The 17272-nt window shown below is 56.8% G+C and overlaps 1 protein-coding gene and 1 pseudogene across 1 annotated transcript; one reads left to right on the forward strand and one right to left on the reverse strand.

The window, feature by feature from the left end:
- LOC129785706 (hydrocephalus-inducing protein homolog) overlaps positions 1 to 4877 on the forward strand; it is a 67344-nt pseudogene extending 62467 nt beyond the window's left edge.
- A 5668-nt stretch (positions 4878 to 10545) lies between these two features.
- LOC129785707 (T-cell activation Rho GTPase-activating protein-like) lies at positions 10546 to 14660 on the reverse strand (the record flags this gene model as incomplete). The annotated part of the gene is made up of 6 exons (XM_055818999.1): positions 14542 to 14660; positions 12602 to 12686; positions 11478 to 11537; positions 11085 to 11246; positions 10891 to 11000; positions 10546 to 10681 (listed from the first exon to the last, which is right to left on the reverse strand). Coding segments are annotated over exons 1-6 (672 nt in total), but the record flags the coding sequence as incomplete, so codon positions are not given.
- Between the last annotated feature and the right edge of the window lie 2612 nt (positions 14661 to 17272).

A 17272-nucleotide genomic window follows, 5' to 3' on the forward strand; every position in this document is an offset into this window, starting at 1 on the left:
GGTTTGAACTCTTCAGGAAGCAGTTTCGGTTCTAGTCTTTGGGGTGCTTTCATGCAGGAGAACTTGGAGGGTTGTGAAAAGCTGCTGCAAGGAGGCCGCCAGCACCGGAGTGGGCGTTTGTGAGTGCAGCAGCTTTTGGACCCTGTGAGGATGCTAATTAGGCCCATATAAATCTTGCTCCTTGTGTTGCGCCTTTCTGCTTTCTCCTAGGGATTTTTAAAAATGTGGGTGAATTGCCGTTGTGGTAGATGTTAAGGAGCTTGGAGTTTCCTCAGAGGACACTCTGAAGTTGTCTTTGATTCTGTCCCTTATAGGAGCACAAGGAGGATGCTGCTGTGTGGTACTGCAGCCCTGTGCCGTGTGGGATTATCCAGCCTCACAGCTTGGTGGAGATCCCGTTGACGCTGGAAGCCCAGGCGATAGGAAGGCAGGACACTGTGGCTAGTGTCTCAGTGTTTGGGAATGAAAGATCCCCGCCGGTGAGTGCTAGGCGAGATGCGTGCCTTTGTGTGACTCATCTTGGTGGGCATAAAGTGTACAGGGGTTCTGCCAGGGAAAAGGAGAACGTGACAATACGTGGCTGGTGCGGACACGGAAAGAAGGGATTCATGGCATAAGTAGCAGCTAATGCCTAGAGAAGGGTGGTGTCCTCTTAGGTGGAAATCTAAGTGTCTGAGATGGTGTTTAATTACGGACGTGTGAGGCGGGATAACAAGCCCAGTCTGAAACCCAGAGCAATTCCTGGGTCTCTCGCTCTCCTGCGTTACGAGATGAGCAGCAACCGCTGCTTCATTAGAACTCTTGTTCGGGAGCGCACGGGGACATCGCTGAATACCACTAAAGCAAGAGCGGTGTAAGAGACCGTGCTGAAATGATGATTTCTGTAAAGCTGGATTTAAGCTTTCCTGAAAGTCAGGTCCATCCCGCCTGAGAAATATCCATCATATCTCTTTGCCAAAAGCCCCAGCCAAAGACGCATGAGACTCCACACTGCTTGCATCTGGAGCACAAGCTTTTTTTTCTTTTCTTTTTTTTTCCCTACCAAGCTTGAAAAGGGGTGAGGCAAAGCATTCCTGGACTAAAGGCTCCTACAGGACATTTGCATTCAGGCATATACAGCAGCAACAACAAAGTGTAGGCAAGAGAATGTTGTATCTGGTGTCCTGGCTTCCACTGGCTGAAATCGAGAACAAATTTAGTTAACTAAACTTTAATTTAAAAGGATACTAACTTTTGAAGCAGCTGTTTTAAAATGTCTTGTCCTCTCCCTGAGCACGGAAGGGGATATCAGAGGATTCCCGAGAACGTGAAGCTTTCTGTAACAGAAAGGAAGGCTGACATTTTGAAAACAATTGCAGGGATATAAACTTTTTATAAACCGAATTGAAACGATGATGCCAAATCCCTTGGATGCCACTGGTCATCTCAACCCTGGCTGCTGGGGGTGTGCATGTAAACCAGTCAACAGCAAGGCCAGGCAATGCAGGCTTTGCAGGGAAGTCTCAAGTTTGACAAAACAGTTGCTTGCAAACAGAAGGCATGCTTCCCCGAAAGAGGAGGGTTTCTCCCCACTGGAATAACCAGTTGTTTAAATGTCAGCTGGATTTTGAACTACAGGTACCTTGAAAAGCTTTTACGCTTGGGCTAACAATTTATAAATTGAAAGTTGACCTTACCTTAATCTTTTCTGTTTGGACGTGAACGTGTCAATGTTTTGCCCAAAGGGCGAGCATTTCAGCTGGAGAAGCGTAGCTGTGCCTAAAGAAAGGACTAGATGCGTTGCATTTTCTATAGGTCTGTCTTCTGGTTGCAGTGCAGTTCCAGTAGTTCCCTGGTAGCTGACGCACCCAAAGCTTTCTGGGCTGGCAGAAGAGCTGGCTGTCTTGTTACGTGTCCTGCGCTGGTGGCAGATCCTACCCGTACGGCTGCAAGTCTGACCTTGGGAATCGCTGCAGTGTGTTCCAGTAGAACTTCAAAGCTCGTTCTTGCCTTAGGCTGGGGTGCCCAGTGTCGATGCCTGGTCTTTACCACCGTTTCAGGCGGAACGTGGTACAGATCTTTCATCCAGGCTGTGCAGAGTCCCTCCACAGCTCCGTTGTCGGGTATTTTGTTTGCAGGTGAACGCGTGCCAGCTCCAGTCTGGCGTGTGGCATCTGCATGAAGGAGCTGGTAAATCCCAGCGCTGGCGTTACTGGTGGCAGAGCTGCCATCGCTTGTTGCTGCCTTTCCCTGTGCCATGTTGCCTGTAACGCTGTTGCATGGCATTTTCCTTGTCCCTTTTAGAACCCTGTAGATGAAGGGGTAGCGTTTCTGAAGCCCTCTCCTTGGTGGTGAGGATGCGTGGTGTTAGTACACAGGCTGACAGAAGGCAGCTCTCCTGGGCATCCTCCAGATGTTGTTCCGCTCATCCCCAAAGGGCTCTGCCCTGCCTTTGCTGCTGCTGTCCCGCTGTCACCGGGAAGCTGAGCTGGCTGGCGAGGCGCAGCTCTTCCCTGCAGCTCCTCCTTCCTGGGAGCTTTGGGCAGCATCGCCCAGACATGCATCATCGTGCATGGCTTCAGTTCCTTATTTTGGAGGCCCCAGCCTTGGTAGGTGAGGTTTTTGGCTCTTAGTTGCACGCAGCAGTGCCCTGCCAAGGGATGAGCATTTCTGGATGCTGCTGCTTCTGGCTGAGTTGGGCTGGTGATTCTGACAGCGGTCAATACCACTTCCTTGAGCCAGACATCATTAAAGGTTTTACATCGTGGAAGCTGGTTTCTTTTTCGGTTAAATCGTACTCTGTGCCCTCCAGTGAATCCTACGGCGTCTGGTCAGTGTTGGGAGTTCTATGCATTCAGATCCTGTTGAAGTGTTGAGGTGTTTGGAACCAGTGAAATCCACCGCAAGAGTGGACAAATTCTCGTTGTTTTTAATGATGTGGGAAGGTGGTTTAGCAAAGGGATCTGTGTTCCTCCTCCAGTAGTCTGTGCCAGTTCTGCAAGGAGAAAGCTTTTGGTTGTGACCGTCGAGAAAAAACACCACTTGAATGATGTAATGAATAATTAATGCCTGTTATTCATGCCATACCAGGAATACACATAAGCACACATCAGAGGCCATAACTTGCACGATCTCTGCTCTGAAGAGCCTGCTTCGCTTCTGGCTTGTGCTGGTTTTCAGAGGTGCATTTTTGGGAATGTCAGAGAAGTAACTGTCCAAGTGTCGCTGTGCAGCAGCAGCGGTCAGGGAGGTTTGGGGCAAGGCTGAGCGGCAGAAGGAGCGGGAGCAGGCACAAGGCAGAGAAAGGAGAGCTAACTGTGGAGGAGGTCTGGAAAGGAGAGCGTGGGACCCAGGGTTTCTCTGTCCCCTGAGAACGGGAGCTTGTGGCTTTCAGATGGGGTCACTCCCGAGCCTGCACTTGCCCCAGGCCTTCTGTGTCAGCCTTGCAACACTGAAAACTTCCAACAGCCGTACTTATCGCCCAGTCGAGGAGGACACTTAGAGCTGTCTCATATTTTTTAACTTCCCCTGCTTTTCTTTTTTCTTTCCTACCTGCTTCCTGGAGCAGAATGTGTCTTTAGTGAGCATTGGAGAAGAACGGGTTGTCTACGTGCATCTGAGTGAGATAAATTCCAGCAGTATTGAAGTCCTACAAGATGCGTCCAAAACTCTCCACCTCTCCAATCAGGCTGTCATCCCTGCTTCCTTCTGTGTAGAGATGGTAAGTATCTGTGGGGCTATTTCCCAATGAAAATTGACTGGTCTGTAGCAGCCTGTGGCCTGATTTTTACATGCAACGTTCCCATATTGCTGTCTCGGAGAGAAAGCAAGATATTCCGTCCCAACGCAGCGAGAGGAGCCTGGTTCTGGGGGCAGTGTTAGCTGGGGCACCCCTCAGTAAAACAGACAGCTTGCATAGATGTTTGTGCAGAAATGAGTCTGGATCATCTTTACAAGTTTTCCCTCTGTTTTCTGGGTGGTATTTAACGGAGAGTCGTGTCTTTGGAGCTCTGAGATCAAGAGGCCCCTGTGGCCCTTTGCTCCTGGAAGGGCATGGATTTCCCGACGCTTTCCCCATTAGGTCTGCGTTTGCTTTGTGTCAGACTGCTGTTTGTGACAGAGTCTGGGGTGTGAAGTTTGTCCTCAGCCTGCCTGTGGTGAGGTGAGTTTCACACCCGCTGGGGGCCCAACCAGCTGTGGTGTTGCACAAAAAGATAACGGTAAGGGTTGTGTAGCTACAGAGCGTGTGGGCTCCGTCGCGTTGCAGAGCATCTCCGGAGGCCAGCCGCAGGGAAAGGCCGTTGAACTGATGGAGGCTGCAGCTGACAAGCTGCGTGGCAGGTGGCAGGAGGAGGTTGGGTCGCTGCCCTGGCGGGGGGCGCAGGGCTGGTGCAGCCAGGGAGGGCTCCCGTGCAGACGCTGGGTGGGATGTGCCGCTCACTGGAGGTGGGATCTGTGAGGGGCTTAAAAACAGGGTTGGGGGGAGGTTTGTTCTGCTCCGCGCTAGGTGGGCTGGATTTGTGGAGCTGGTTCACCCAGGCCTGGCTCTGTGGGCTTGGTTGGGTCTGCGGGTAAAGCATCAGGCAGCGTGCGAGAGGCCAGGCTCAGCCTCCTGGGCCAAGGGGGAGGGGGGCGAATTTCCTCCTTGCTGCTTTTCCAGCTGTTTGGGGGACAACAGTAACCTCCAAGTGGGGGAGGGATTCCCAGGGCAGCTTTCTTTGAATCCACCATGAAAACCCGCTTTCCATCTGTGGCGAGAGCAAGCCACCAGGGATGGCTGGTACTGGTGTTGAAATGATGGGTTTGCATGCCTGTCGCAGGCAGTGACCCGCAGAGCTGTTCGGGTCCTGCTGCCCCGGTGCAATGCCTCCCTCCTCCCCGGGCAGCTCGCGGTGTAGCCGGGGGGCTTGCAGGGTACATCTGCCCCTCCGTTGCCTCAGGGCCCTAACCCATGGGACTGGGCAATAAAGCCTGTCGTGCTTCACCGCCATCTCTGCCAGTCCTGGGGCTGATCAGTCACTAGAGCAGTAACACGAGGCGGCTCAGGGACGGTTTCTTTCCCTGCAATAAAGACGGGCTCTGCTTGAGCAGTGGCTTGGACCAGATGATCTCCAGAGGTCTCGCCAGCCCCAGCCGCTCTGTGACTGTGTGTGTGTGATGATCCCCCCTGCTGACTCCACGGGGCTGAGTTCCCCCATGGTGAGCATCTCTGCTTTTCAGGGCAGCTGCTGCTCTCATGGAGACGTGCCAGGAGGCAGGTCCTGGGAACCTGCTCCATCAGCCGCTTCACCAAAGGCTCTTCAGACAGACTCCGGGCACGGTGCTGCTGAGGCTGCCTGATGGGAGCAGCGCGGGCGTGGGCGAGATGTGCCCGAGCTGCGCCCTGGCCCTCAGCAGCTGCCTGCTCTGCCGCTCTTTTGCTGCCCCAGTTGAAGTTTTGCCCTTGGCTGCCTTACGCTGCCTGGCAGCTCCTTGACGGGAAGCAGAGGGGACTGAATAATTGTGGAGATAAAGCCTGAGATGCAGTCGGGCGTCAGGGTGACGTGCACGTGTCCACCTGAGAGCGGAGCAGGCTGGGCTGTGCCTTAGCCCAGCTGCTGGGTGACACGGGCATCCTTCATTCCCCCGTGTCCCTGAACCCAAGCCTTGTGTCCTGTAAAGCGCCAAAGCCGCTGCTCTGATTCCTGCTTGGAGGTTGCTGCAGGGTGGTGAGCCGTCATTTCCCTGTCTCCCATTTGTTGGCCAATCTGCAAACGGTGGCTGTGAGGCTCAGAGATCATGGTCTCCAATTGAAAGGGCGAGTTATCGACTGAAATTTTCACAGGAGCGTTGCATCGGGAATGTTATGCAGACTGACGGACAGCTTGACAAACTGAATGAGGTTAATTGAAGGGGCGGCAACAGGGCAAACGAAAGGCTGGTGTCTTGTTTGAAACAGAAAAGGAAAATGCTGTAATGCAGGTGGCCGTGCTGCCACCCCGGTGGTACTCTTAACCCTCGAGTGATAATTGCTCTTCCTGTTAAGGCAAGCTTGCTGCTGGCTTTGTGGGAGACAAGATCATTACCTGAGCAAGCCAGCATGATTTGTGGTGAACTTCACTTTGGGAAAGTGACTTCAGGAATTCCTTGCAGTCCCCCTCAGGCACCAGCTTCCCTGTACCCCTCTCCTCTCTGCTGGGTGAGTTGTGTCTGTTCTATTCTCAGTTGCAGGGAGCAGCAGGGAGGGAGTATCTCTGCCACCAGAAGAAAATAAGTAAAAACCCGCCAAATCTGTGTGTTGAGACGGGGCTTTTTGGGTTGGAAGAGGGGTGTAGGGACTGCATACCTGCGTCCTCGGTTGGCTTATCCCTGCTTGCCAGGGTGTCTGCAGATCTGCGACCCTTGGGACCAGTGTGTCGTCCTGTGCTCACACTGTCAAATGCTGTGTCTGTCGGGTGTGCTTTTCCCTGTCAGATTGCTTTCCCAGCTGCCAGGCAGCCCAGCGTGTTAGGGAATCCTCTGGATCCAGCAAGGGGAGGATTTGTGTCTGTCTTGGGTAAAAAAAGACTGGAGGAATGAGTCAACATGAAGGAGCTGTTGCAGCTTAGCTGGGGGCTGATGTAACCTGCTGACAAAAGTGGCTGTTTCTCCTCCTTGCTCCATTGTCATCTTCTTTTCCTGCCTCCCTAAGTGCCTGATTTTTGCCGTATTGACAAGTGCCAAAGGCTTGTTATGGACTGATGGAAGTGTTTGCTCTCCCTGCAGAAAGGAAAAAGCATCATTCTTAGGTCATTTCCTACTTGTTCTTTGTCATGCTGTCTTCTCGGAGATGTTTTATGTGGCTGCTAAGGCTGACATCTCTTGGCACCACAGAAGGCAGCTGCATGTCACGTCTCTGTGATCAGGAAAGAAGAGACAGGCCTAGGGTGTAAGTTTTCTTAATCAGTGGCAGCTTTTTTCTGCCTGCATAACCCCCGTGCTGGGTCTGTTATGTGCTGCCACAGGGCGCAAATGGTTTCCCAGCGCCTTGTAACGAGGGAGGAGGCAGAAGACCTTCCTTGGGATTTCCTCTTCGCATGACAGTCGTAATGCGGGGTCCTGTCTCCTTCAGCCTGGTCCCTGACCTCCCTGATCCAGAGCCCTGTGCTCCAGGTGAAGCTCGCTGCTGCCTGGTTTCCAGCAGCGGTCGTACAGCCAGCTGCGTCGTCTTCAGGAGGGTGCCTGGTGGCTCAGTGCAGATCCCCTTCGGCGTTCCCAGGGATGCGCTGCTGTCACATTCAACTGGAGCTGACCTTGCAGAAGAGACCAAGTTTTGTTTGTTTTTTAAAAAAAGAAAAAAAGCTGTAACTATTTGTCTTGTCACTGGGATTCACTGCAGATAACTGATTTTTCAGGCAATGTATAAAGGCTCTTGGTCAGGTGTGGTGTAAGCAAGGGCAGAACACGCAGTTCCCATTCCCATACTGGCTTCTCCCCTCTAGCACACAATTTTTTTCATTTACTAATTTAATTGTTTATTACCTCAAGCCTTTGGCGACACTGCCTTTATTAACAAAACGGCCATATGGAGAGACAGCAAAACACGGAGGAGATAAACTTAAAAACAGTGCCGATGAGGGGATGCTGCTTTAGTGATTCTGTTCCTTGTTCTGGCTGACGGGCAATTCTGTTGCTCTCTGAGCAAACCGTGCAGGCTGGGGGCAGTGAAGGCTTTGAAGAGCATGTCAGCATTGACTGCAGTTCTCCCCAGCTGCTCTCACTGAAGTCGGAGCAGACTTGAATTGGCAAGAGGGTGGTTTTTAAATCTACTGCAAATTACCACCCCCACCCCCACCCCCGCCCCCCCAAAGCAGCTGAATAATTAGCCAGCGGGTCAGTGTTTGCTCCTAGTGAGACAGAGGCAGACAGTGCTGTGCCCTTCAAATGGTATCTGCAGTGCTATTTAGAAATTAGGGTTAAATGAACCTTCCAGGGTACGGGCAGCGCTAGCCCTGCATATGTGGCCTCTTCCAAGGTGAGCAGAACTTTTGAAGATGCGTAGGCTTAACTCTTTCCAGAGCTGTCCCACCAGAGCCTCATGGTGCTCCAACAGCTGACCTTTAGAATTAAACCCTTGGTTTGGGTTTAAAGGCTGTGTTGCTTATACAGCAGTACCAGTTTCTGATTTCCACCCAGTTTGGTTTTGCCAGAGCTGTAGGGAGCTTGTCATGTCGTGGCTGTTCTGGAATGTGGTACAGTGAAAGGAGAGACTGAAATGGCAAATTTTTCCCCCCAGGGCGATCAAATGCTGGCAGAGGTTGCCCAAGGAGGTTGTGGAGTCTCTGTCCTTGGAGATCTTCAAAGGCCAAGGGCACACAGTTCTCAGCAACCTGCTCGAGGCGAGCGTGCTGGAGCAGAGGGCTTGGCCCAGAGGACCTCCACGGGTCCCTTCCAACCCCCCCGTCCTGTGTGGCTCTGTGCTTTGCTTTTCCTCCTAAAGCCCCTCAGCTCTAGCCCCGATGCCCGCTGGAAAGGGTGCTGGGGCAAGGGACCATCCCAATCTCCTCCCCGAGGGTCCACCCCAGCACAAGCGCTCCCCACTCCACAAGACCCTATGGCAGACACAGTCAGGAGAGGGAAAAGATTCTTTTATTGTCAACAGCAGCTGCAGGGGCCCAGGAGTCACAGCGGTTCAGCCGGTGAAAATCAGTCGGCACCTGCAACGACAGAGTCAGAAAGCTCTGATAAGCCCCCAGAGGCAGGAAGAGGCAGGATTTGGTTCCCCCCTCTTTGGGGGACGCTGTTTCCGAGGAATTCCTCATGGCCCAGAAGGGACAGCTCTTGCTGGCCTCCACTCGAGGCCGGCTCCGGTGCCTTCTCCCCAGGGGTGATGTCCCTAGGGAGCTGTGCGTGCGCAGGGATGCTGACAGTGCCCCTGTGCCGCGCAGCAGGGCTCGACGGGGAGCCCCCGGGGAGCTGCCGTGGGGCTCATCCCAAACCCTGCTCAGCACCAGCCCTCGCCGGCCCTTGCCAGCCAGCTGGGAAGAGTTAGGGCCGTGTTCAGGGCTGGGAAAGATGGGCAGCAGCGCGTGGTACGCACCTGGCCTTCCTGACGTGCTGCAGCTTCCTGCATTTTCTCAGGTTTGGGTCCACAAAATCGCTTCCTCTCTTCTCCTTTTTATTTGTGCTTGGCTGTCCCTCTCCTCTGCCCAGGCTTCTTTTCTCTTCCTTTTCCTTGACTTTTCCTTCTCCTGGTGGGAGCCTGCAAACCTTTCCATCCCACAGCGTGATGAGATGGGGAAAGCCCCAAGCCCCTGCAGCGAGCTCTCAGGTCAGGCAAGGGGAGCTCTTCCTACCTGGTTTCCTGGGGCAGGCTGGTCAGTTGTGGCAGGCGTGCCAGGGACTCTGCCGTGCCCTCGGGGGTGCCTGGAGGCAAATCTGGAGGTGCCTAAACCAGAAACTTGGGAGGTAACGGGTGGCAAGTGACAGCCTGGGGTAGTGAGGGCCTGACTGCCAAATTGCTGTATGAGCTCTACAGAGGAGATGCTGGTTTGCATCGTGCACATTTTGCACAGTCCAGCCAACGCAGCCTAGACTTGATGAAGCTGCGACGGAGTAGGATTTGAGCAAAAGCCCTCTCAAGGTGGCAGCTACTCCTTTCTGTCCTTTTGTGGGTATTTTGTAGGTATGTTTTGTTTGATGAAGCAGATCATACTTCATGAAGTGCGTTCCAGAAACAGCCTTTCCAGTTTTCCTTAGCACGCACCACTCTGGGGGGAGAGGAGGAACCCCAAAGGCACAAGAGAGCGGCTGCCAGGAGGAGGCCCAGCGGCTGCTTGGCCTCCTGGGAAATTACTGTCCCACCTGAGACACGTTGCCCCAGCGTCTGTGGAGCTGCCGTACCTCTGCCGCTTTGGGCCCTGCCCCTGTGTCTCCCCCAGCTCCGCTGTCGATGCCCAGCAGAGAGGCGGCTGCATGCAGAAAGGCTTTTGCCGGATGCTGGGTCTCTGCTGTGCCTGCAGGGCCACTTTGCTCTTCGCACCGCAGCTCTGGAAAGCAAAAGCACGTGCAGCAGCGCGACTTCTTGGAAGTCAAGAACACCTAAGCAAAGCCCAGCCGAGCCCTACACCACTTGTCTCGTCAGCGTTGAGGTTTCTGGCATCCCAAGCCCCAGTGTCTGTGACAAGCCTCAGTCCCGCCTCCTACCTGTGCCCCTGTCCATGGGTGCTGGCACCTCCTCGGCTGATGGAGGGGAGAGGCCGGCCACCTCCTCCCCAAAGATGTCCCCGCAGTTTTCAATGAGGAACTCCACCAGCACGTTCACCTGCAGACATCAAAGCCTTGGTCTCAAGCCAGGTGCCTGCAGACATGTCAAGCAGCCTTTCCCACTGCTGACCCTTCGCCTGCGCAGGCGGCTGCGGCTGGGGGTTGCTCTTCCAGGCACCCAGCCCACCAGCACTGGCCCAAGGGAGGAGGCAGCCAGGGACCTCGCAACAGCCAAGCTCCGATGGGCCGGGAAGGCAGCACTGGCTGCTGGGTAGGGCGTACCTTCTCGGTCACCGCCAGCATGGCCTGCAGCGGGAGCAGGTCCTCGTTGGGTGGGCTCAGCAGGTTGGGCCCGACGCAGATGGCCAGGTTGCTGCAGCTCATTCTGCTGGTGGCTGCGTTGTGGCCGATGTGCTGCAGCAGGGCCATCAGCCGCTTCAGGAGGAGGAGGTTGGCCGCAGGCAACTTGTCAGCCACCCTGAGGGAAGAGGAAGACAAGGCTGATGAAGCAGAGGGTGCCCACAGCCGTCCCCGCAGCTGGCCCCAGGCGGGTGGGAGCCAGCGGCCGTGTTGCACAGCTTTGCAGCTGCCCGAAAAGACAGCTTTCTGAGGAGCCCGTGCCTTTGCAGGCAGGTCCCAGAACTCTCCCGGTCCCTGCTCACCAGGCAGGCTGCTGCCCACACTTACGCTTTCAGCTCCTCCACCTTGGCCTGCTTGCTGGCCCTCTCCATGGCTGCCATCCAGTCCTCGTAGAGGTCGACGACGAGGAGCTTGGTGGGGATGCTTCGCAGGAAGTCCTGCAATGCCAAGGGCTGCAGGTGAGCCTTTGAACGCTGCAGGCCAGCCAGGAGCTCCTCCAGCTGCACGTCAGAAGTGCTCACCTTCAAGATGACGGCCAGCAGCAGCGCAGGCTGGCTTCCTACGTCGATGTCCTTGCCGCGGTCCAGGGCCTCGCGCAGCTGCCGAAGCTCTGTCCCACCGGCAGCTCTGCGGAATATCCCCTCCGTTGCTGGTCCTTGCTGGCGCAGGACAGCCAGCAGCTCCTGCAGGAGAGGCAGGAGGCCACTTGCTTGGCTGAAGAACCAAGCGGTGGCAAGGACCAGAGCTCTGCCCCAGACGTGGTTGCCTAAGCGCCACAAAGGGTCTGGGACCAGAAGCAGGTTCTGGGGGTGCAGAGCCCAGTGCCCTGTCCCCGCAGCTGCTGGGGACACGCAGGCCCTCTCCAGAGCAGCCGGAGGGAGGGCTGGGGACCCCGTCTGTCCAGGCTGGCTTACCTGGATGGGCCGGGGCAGCGTGTTGTCCTCCCCACAGAGGGCTGCCAGGGGCTGCCCAAAGAGCGCCCTGCTGCAGCTGGAGCCCGCCTGCCCTGGCGCCTGGGCAGCGGCCGGGGTGCGCCGCAGGGCGAAGGGCCAGGGCAGCCCCATCCTCCTCCTGCTGGTGCTGCTCCCGCTGCTGCTCCCTCCTGCTGCAGAGGAAAACAGAGTAAGACACCACCAATGGAGACCCCAGGCCAGCGGTCCCAGCGCCTGCCCTGCCCTGCGCTGCCCTGCCGGCAGCACGGTGCTGTGTGGTGCGGCAGGATGGGCAGGGAGGCAGCAGCTGGAACCGCGGCTGTGGCTCGGAGGTGTTGACTTAGAGGCTCTTGAGAGCCATCGTGCCACGGGGTCAGCCTGTGCCAGCCTTCGCCCTGCCCTCCTGCAAGCTGCGGGCAGCAGCAGAGGCTCCGTGTCCCCGCAGAAGCATATCCAGCAGGCACTGCCCAGCAGTTGTCCTTGTCCGTCCAGGTGACATCCTTCCGTGGGCTGCCCAACCTGCATGGCGACACTCGGGGACAAGTGAGCACAGCATTGCAGGAGGTTGCCTTGCTTTCCCAAACTCACCTGGTGCGGGGCAAAGTCCCCCTGCGTTTGCAGATGGGGCCGTCGCAGGCCCTTGCTTGGGATGAGCCTGCAAGAACCAAGAATCGGGCTGTGCTTGGAGAGCAGCCCCGCAGCAGAAAGGGCCACCAGCAGCCTGAGCGCGGCAGAGCTGGGACCCTCTGCCCTCCCGGGCTCTCTTCCCCATGTGGCAGGGTTCCTCCCAGTGTCACCAGTCAGAACGTGCTGGCGTGCTGCTGGCTTCCCAAAACTCTCTGCTCCCTGAGTGGCACCATCAGACCCTCTGTCCCTCCCGCACAAGCTCACCCCAGTCCCTGCGCATCCCGGCGCAGCCAGAGGCAGGTGCAATGCAGCCATTCTCACCTCTGCCTGTGCCTCCATCAGCCTCTCCAGGCTCCTGGCGCGCAGTGTCCTCCACTGGGCAGGAGAGAAGGAGGGGAAGAAGGTGAGCAGCCATGGCTCTGCTGCTCGGCTGCAGGAGCAGTGCTTGGGGACAGGGCCCAGAGCAGAGAGACACTCACGGCGTGGTGGCGGCTCAGCTCCCTCTCCAGGAGCTTGATGGATGTCAGATGGGTGACGCGGGCTCCCGTGCGTCCTTCTGGTGTCCTGTGCACCGGGAAGGGAGAGGGAGAGAGCTGGGTGAGCCCCAAGCCGTCTCTTGTCTCTTGTCAGGCAGCTGTGCCCGAGAGCTGCTCCCAGCCACGGGGGCACCTTCCCCAGCTGGGGGCTGTGTTCCCCCGTCCATCCAGCTTCTCCTGGAGCATCCCCCCGGCTTACCCCAGCAGCGTGGCCACCCACAGCTCCTTCAGTGCCTGGGATCTGCAGATAGAGAGGAGAGAGAGCGTCAGGCCCTGCTGCCCCCAGCCCTGGGCAAAGGTGGGTGCCTGCTCAGCCCTGTGCTGTGGGGCAGGACAGAGGCGCTGTCCAAGCCCTGGGTCGCTCTGTCCTGCCTGAGCGGCTGCATTTGCCCTTCCCTTCTGGGGACCAAAAGGTGACCAGGGGATGCAGGATGGGGAAACATCCCACATCCCTCCCTCCCTTCCACCGGGCTGCCTGCTCCCTGCCCAGCTCTGCACGCAAGGCAGAGGCCTGTGTTCATGGGATGGCGTGGGCACGGCTGGGAACCTCTGCTGCCCGACCACGACTCACCCAAAAGTGGCGATGCAGGAGCCGGTGGGCCAGGCGAGGATGACAGAGGTGCTGTCCTCATCGGTGCCTTCCTCCTCCTCCTGTCCCTCCTGCCCCGCAGCCTCCTTCCCGCTGCTGAGCACCCACAGCTGGTCCAGCGCCAGGCGGAGCTGTGGGCGCAGGCTGGTGCCATGTCTGCAGAGAGCAGAGGCGGGCACTGAGCTGGAGGGGGGCTCCTTGGGCTGGGTCCCCACGCGCAGAGCCCTGTCCCCCACCTGCCCTTGGGACGGACATTGGTGCCTCCAGCACCGAGGGGCCGGGGCCTGGGGCTGGTGCCAGGGTGTCCCTGGGCCGGGGCTGGGGGCAAGGATCTGGGCTCTGAGGGTCTTACCGCAACTTGGCGACCACCAGTTCCTCGTGGAGGAGGAGCAGGCGCCTCTCGCTCCTCTTGCGGCCCCGGGTCAGCCGCACGTCCGCGCTCAGCACCGGCTCGGCGTCGCTGAGAGCCTCCCTGCAGAGCAGAGAGCGGCGGGCATGAGCAACGCCAGTGCTGCGTGGCCCAGCTGTGCCCGCGTGTCCCCGAGCCCGGGGGGAGCCCACCTGGAGCCGCAGCAGCAGCTGGCCTGGCCCATCCTGCCCGGGAGAGGAGGGCCCTGGCCGTGCAGCGAGGAGGGGGCCCAGCCGGCGACGGCGAGGCTGGGAAGCGGGGTGCTGGTGCTGTGGCAGCGCTGCTGGGCCAGAGGCTGCCTCCTGCCAGCGCCGCTGCGTGCCAGCACGGCTCTGCCCTGCTGCCTGTGGTGGCCGTGGGCTCCCCGTGACCAACGGTCTGAGCCCAACGGAAAGTGGGCGGGGCCTGCGGGGCGGGGCTGGGGCCCTCTCCAGTATGGCCGGGCCTGCCTCGCCCCGGGGAGCCCCGCGCAGGACAGGGCAGGGGGCAAGGGCCACCTCCCTGCGCCTGCGGCCAGCGCTTTGCCCTGGGGTTTGGGCAGGGCCCTGCTCGATAAAAGAAGCCGTTTTTCCTAGAGATGACCGTTGTGGCCTGAGGCAGACTCCTCTTGGTGGAGGCCGGCCTAGCGGTCGGAAGGCCTCTGGCACACAGGCCGTGCCAGGCCTCAGGCCCCAAGGCGCTGGAACTGGAGCAGGCCCAGCAGGAGGAAAAACTTCCATTTTTACCAAAAGACGGGGGGACTAGCAGCAGTCAAGAGCCGCTCGTGTCCTGCCAGGCGCCACAGGGAAATGAAATGTGTGGTGAGCTTCGGCAGGAATTGTGGTGCCCCTGGAGCACCACCCTTGCTTGGGAAGGCTTTATCCCACCTGGGTGCTAAGGCTTCACCCTTGGCAATCAGGGCTGGATGAGCGCCACACAGGAGCCCCTGCCCGGTTAGGCATGACCTTCACCCAGCCGGTGGCCGACACGGCCAGGGGCGAGTCTGTGGGGTAGGCCATGACCATGGCAAAGAAGGGGAAAAGTAGTCAGCTTTTGATGGCCCGTGTCTCGTTTCACTGTTGACCCTAAGCAATGCCTTGCTTCAAATAGAAGCGATTCAGAGAGTTACACACCCGCCCTGTTCAGGAAAAATGCAGGAAATCAGAGACATCTAGCAAATTCTCTTGTGGCTGTTGTACACTGCAGCAAGAAGCAGCGTGGGTCCAGTGGCTAATGCTGGAAGGGGAATTCAGCACTTCTGGGAAAGGGAGATAAAGGCACTCTTGTGGGCCAGGCTGGGATTGGAGAGCCTGGGTGGGTGTCTGGGGTCCCAGCTTTCCCGCAGTGCTGACTGTGGTGCCTGCTGCTTGTTCTTCCCTGCAACGCCGGTTGCATCCACCTGCTGGGGCTGTGCTTGGGAAGGGCTCCGGGGGTGAGCAAGCCCATGGGAGAGGCCTGGGGAGAAGCTCTTCTCCAGAGATCTACCAGAAACTGTCCAGAGCATCCGAGAGGATGCTCTGTATGACAAGGGAAGGTGCCCGTTGGTCCAATGCATGAGAGCCTGCAGGGCTCCCATCAGGGTCCTTTGACCTACGCATCCTCCAGCCAGCAATCCAGGTGCTGGGGGGTCCCATGTAGGTCTCCTGAGGTACCCTTTAGCCCCGGGCAAGGTGTCGTGCCTCAGTGTGTGCTTGCAGGGCATGTTTCCTTCCTGCTGACAAGGGCGGAATTGCAGTTAAATGCCCCTGGGCGATCCCGAGCCAAGCAAACTTTTTTCTATGGGTCACACTGCTTTGCAGTCCATGTGTGTGGTTCAGCTCCTGCATGGGAGCTGAGGACACGAGGTGACCTAGCTCGGAAGCTGGCCACTCTTGCTCCAGGCAACTCCAGTTGCTTGCGTTTTCCTTCAGCTTCCCCAGCCTGATCATCTCCACTGTCACCTCCTCCCTGTCCTACAAGAAGTATCCCTATCCCAGCCATTAGGACAGTGGCACAGCACTCAGAATCCAGATCACTGGTAGAGAAGAAGGACAGAGGAAAAGAGACGTTCTCCTTTGAAAGAAATCCTTCTTTGTCCTCCTTTAGCTACTAGTGGATGAAAAAAAGGGGGACAGAATTTCAGGCCAGCCACAGCACTGGCTTTCAAGCCTGAGCTTGTCATCTCATGGCTGTTCTGGAATGCGGTACAGTGAAAGGAGAGATAGAAATGGCAAATTTTCCCCCTCGGGGCGATCAAATGCTGGCAGAGGTTGCCCAAGGAGGTTGTGCAGTCTCTGTCCTTGGGGATCTTCAAAGGCCAAGGGCACACAGTTCTCAGCAACCTGCTCGAGGCGAGCGTGCTGGAGCAGAGGGCTTGGCCCAGAGGACCTCCACGGGTCCCTTCCAACCCCCCCTCCTGTGTGGCTCTGTGCTTTGCTTTTGCCCTGGCGGAGATCTTCAGGGACTTTGTGCTCCGTTTTGTGTTGCCTTAGGGCTACGATGTGCTGTGGTTTGGGGGCAACAAGGTCAAGTATGTCAGAGGTCAAGCGAGTTAGTGTCAAAGTGTGTTACTGTAATGGACAGAATCTGTGTTTGTTGGCCCTGTGTTCCTGGGGTTATGGCATTTTTATCTTATCTTGTGATCTGTGTGGTGGGTTTTTTTTGTGGAGAGTGCCTTTTTTCAGCTATTTTGCCTTTGTGGGGTTTGGATGGGTGCCTTTGGTTTGTGTATGATGTTTCTTCTGGTGGTTTTTCTGCTGTGCTGGTGGATGGTGGTGGGCTTTTCTGTCTTGAAACCATCGTTACTGGCCTAATAGATCTCCTGCAGGTCAGGCAGTGTCACTTCTGGCGTGGTCTGACTATTTTCTGGTGAGCTGGTGGGTAGGTGTGGAGGACTTGTGGTCCCTCCATGGGGAATGACTGCTAGAGGACTAACAGGCAGATCTGTGGAGGGGTGAGAGGACCGCTGGCCCATAAGTAGTGACTGTCAGAGGACTAAGTGTACTTGAACTAACGTGGGCTTCCAAATTCGTGGTTATCTGTCCTGCCTTGTGGAAGAGCCATGGGAAGTCACCAGCCACACGGAAGGACAAGGGGGTTCCCAGGGGTACGTGGTTTCTTGGGTTTTGCTTTTGAGTAAGAAAGTCTTATCTCTACATCAGTGCAACTGTGGACAGTCAATTTTGCTGACTTTAGAAAGCAGGGAGTAGCACTTTTGTGCTGTGCCTCACATGGCTGCCAGGGCAGGGTGAGAAGCAGCAAGAGAATTCCTTCCTGGCACCTTCTCCAGGGGAGCCGTGCTGCACTTGTCAAGGTGAGGCTTTTTTTGGCTCTATATGATTGAAAATGTGAGGGGTTAATTTTCTCACCACAGAAATTAGGGAGCAGAACATTTGTGCTGTGCCTCACATGGCTGCAAGGACAGAGTGAGAAGCAGCAAGAGAATTCCTTTCTGGCATCTTCTCCAGGGGAACTGTGCTGCACTTACCAATAGTGAGGGTTTTTTCGGCTCTGCATGATTGCAAATGTGAGAGGTCAGTTTTCTCACCACAGAAAGCAGGAGCAGAACTTTAGTGCTGACTCACATGGCTGCCCGGGCAGGGTGAGAAGCAGCAAGAGAATTCCTTTCTGGCATGTTCTCCAGGGGGGCAGGGCTGCA

Source organism: Falco peregrinus, chromosome 14 (genome assembly GCF_023634155.1).
Source record: "Falco peregrinus isolate bFalPer1 chromosome 14, bFalPer1.pri, whole genome shotgun sequence".
Lineage (NCBI taxonomy): Eukaryota > Metazoa > Chordata > Aves > Falconiformes > Falconidae > Falco > Falco peregrinus.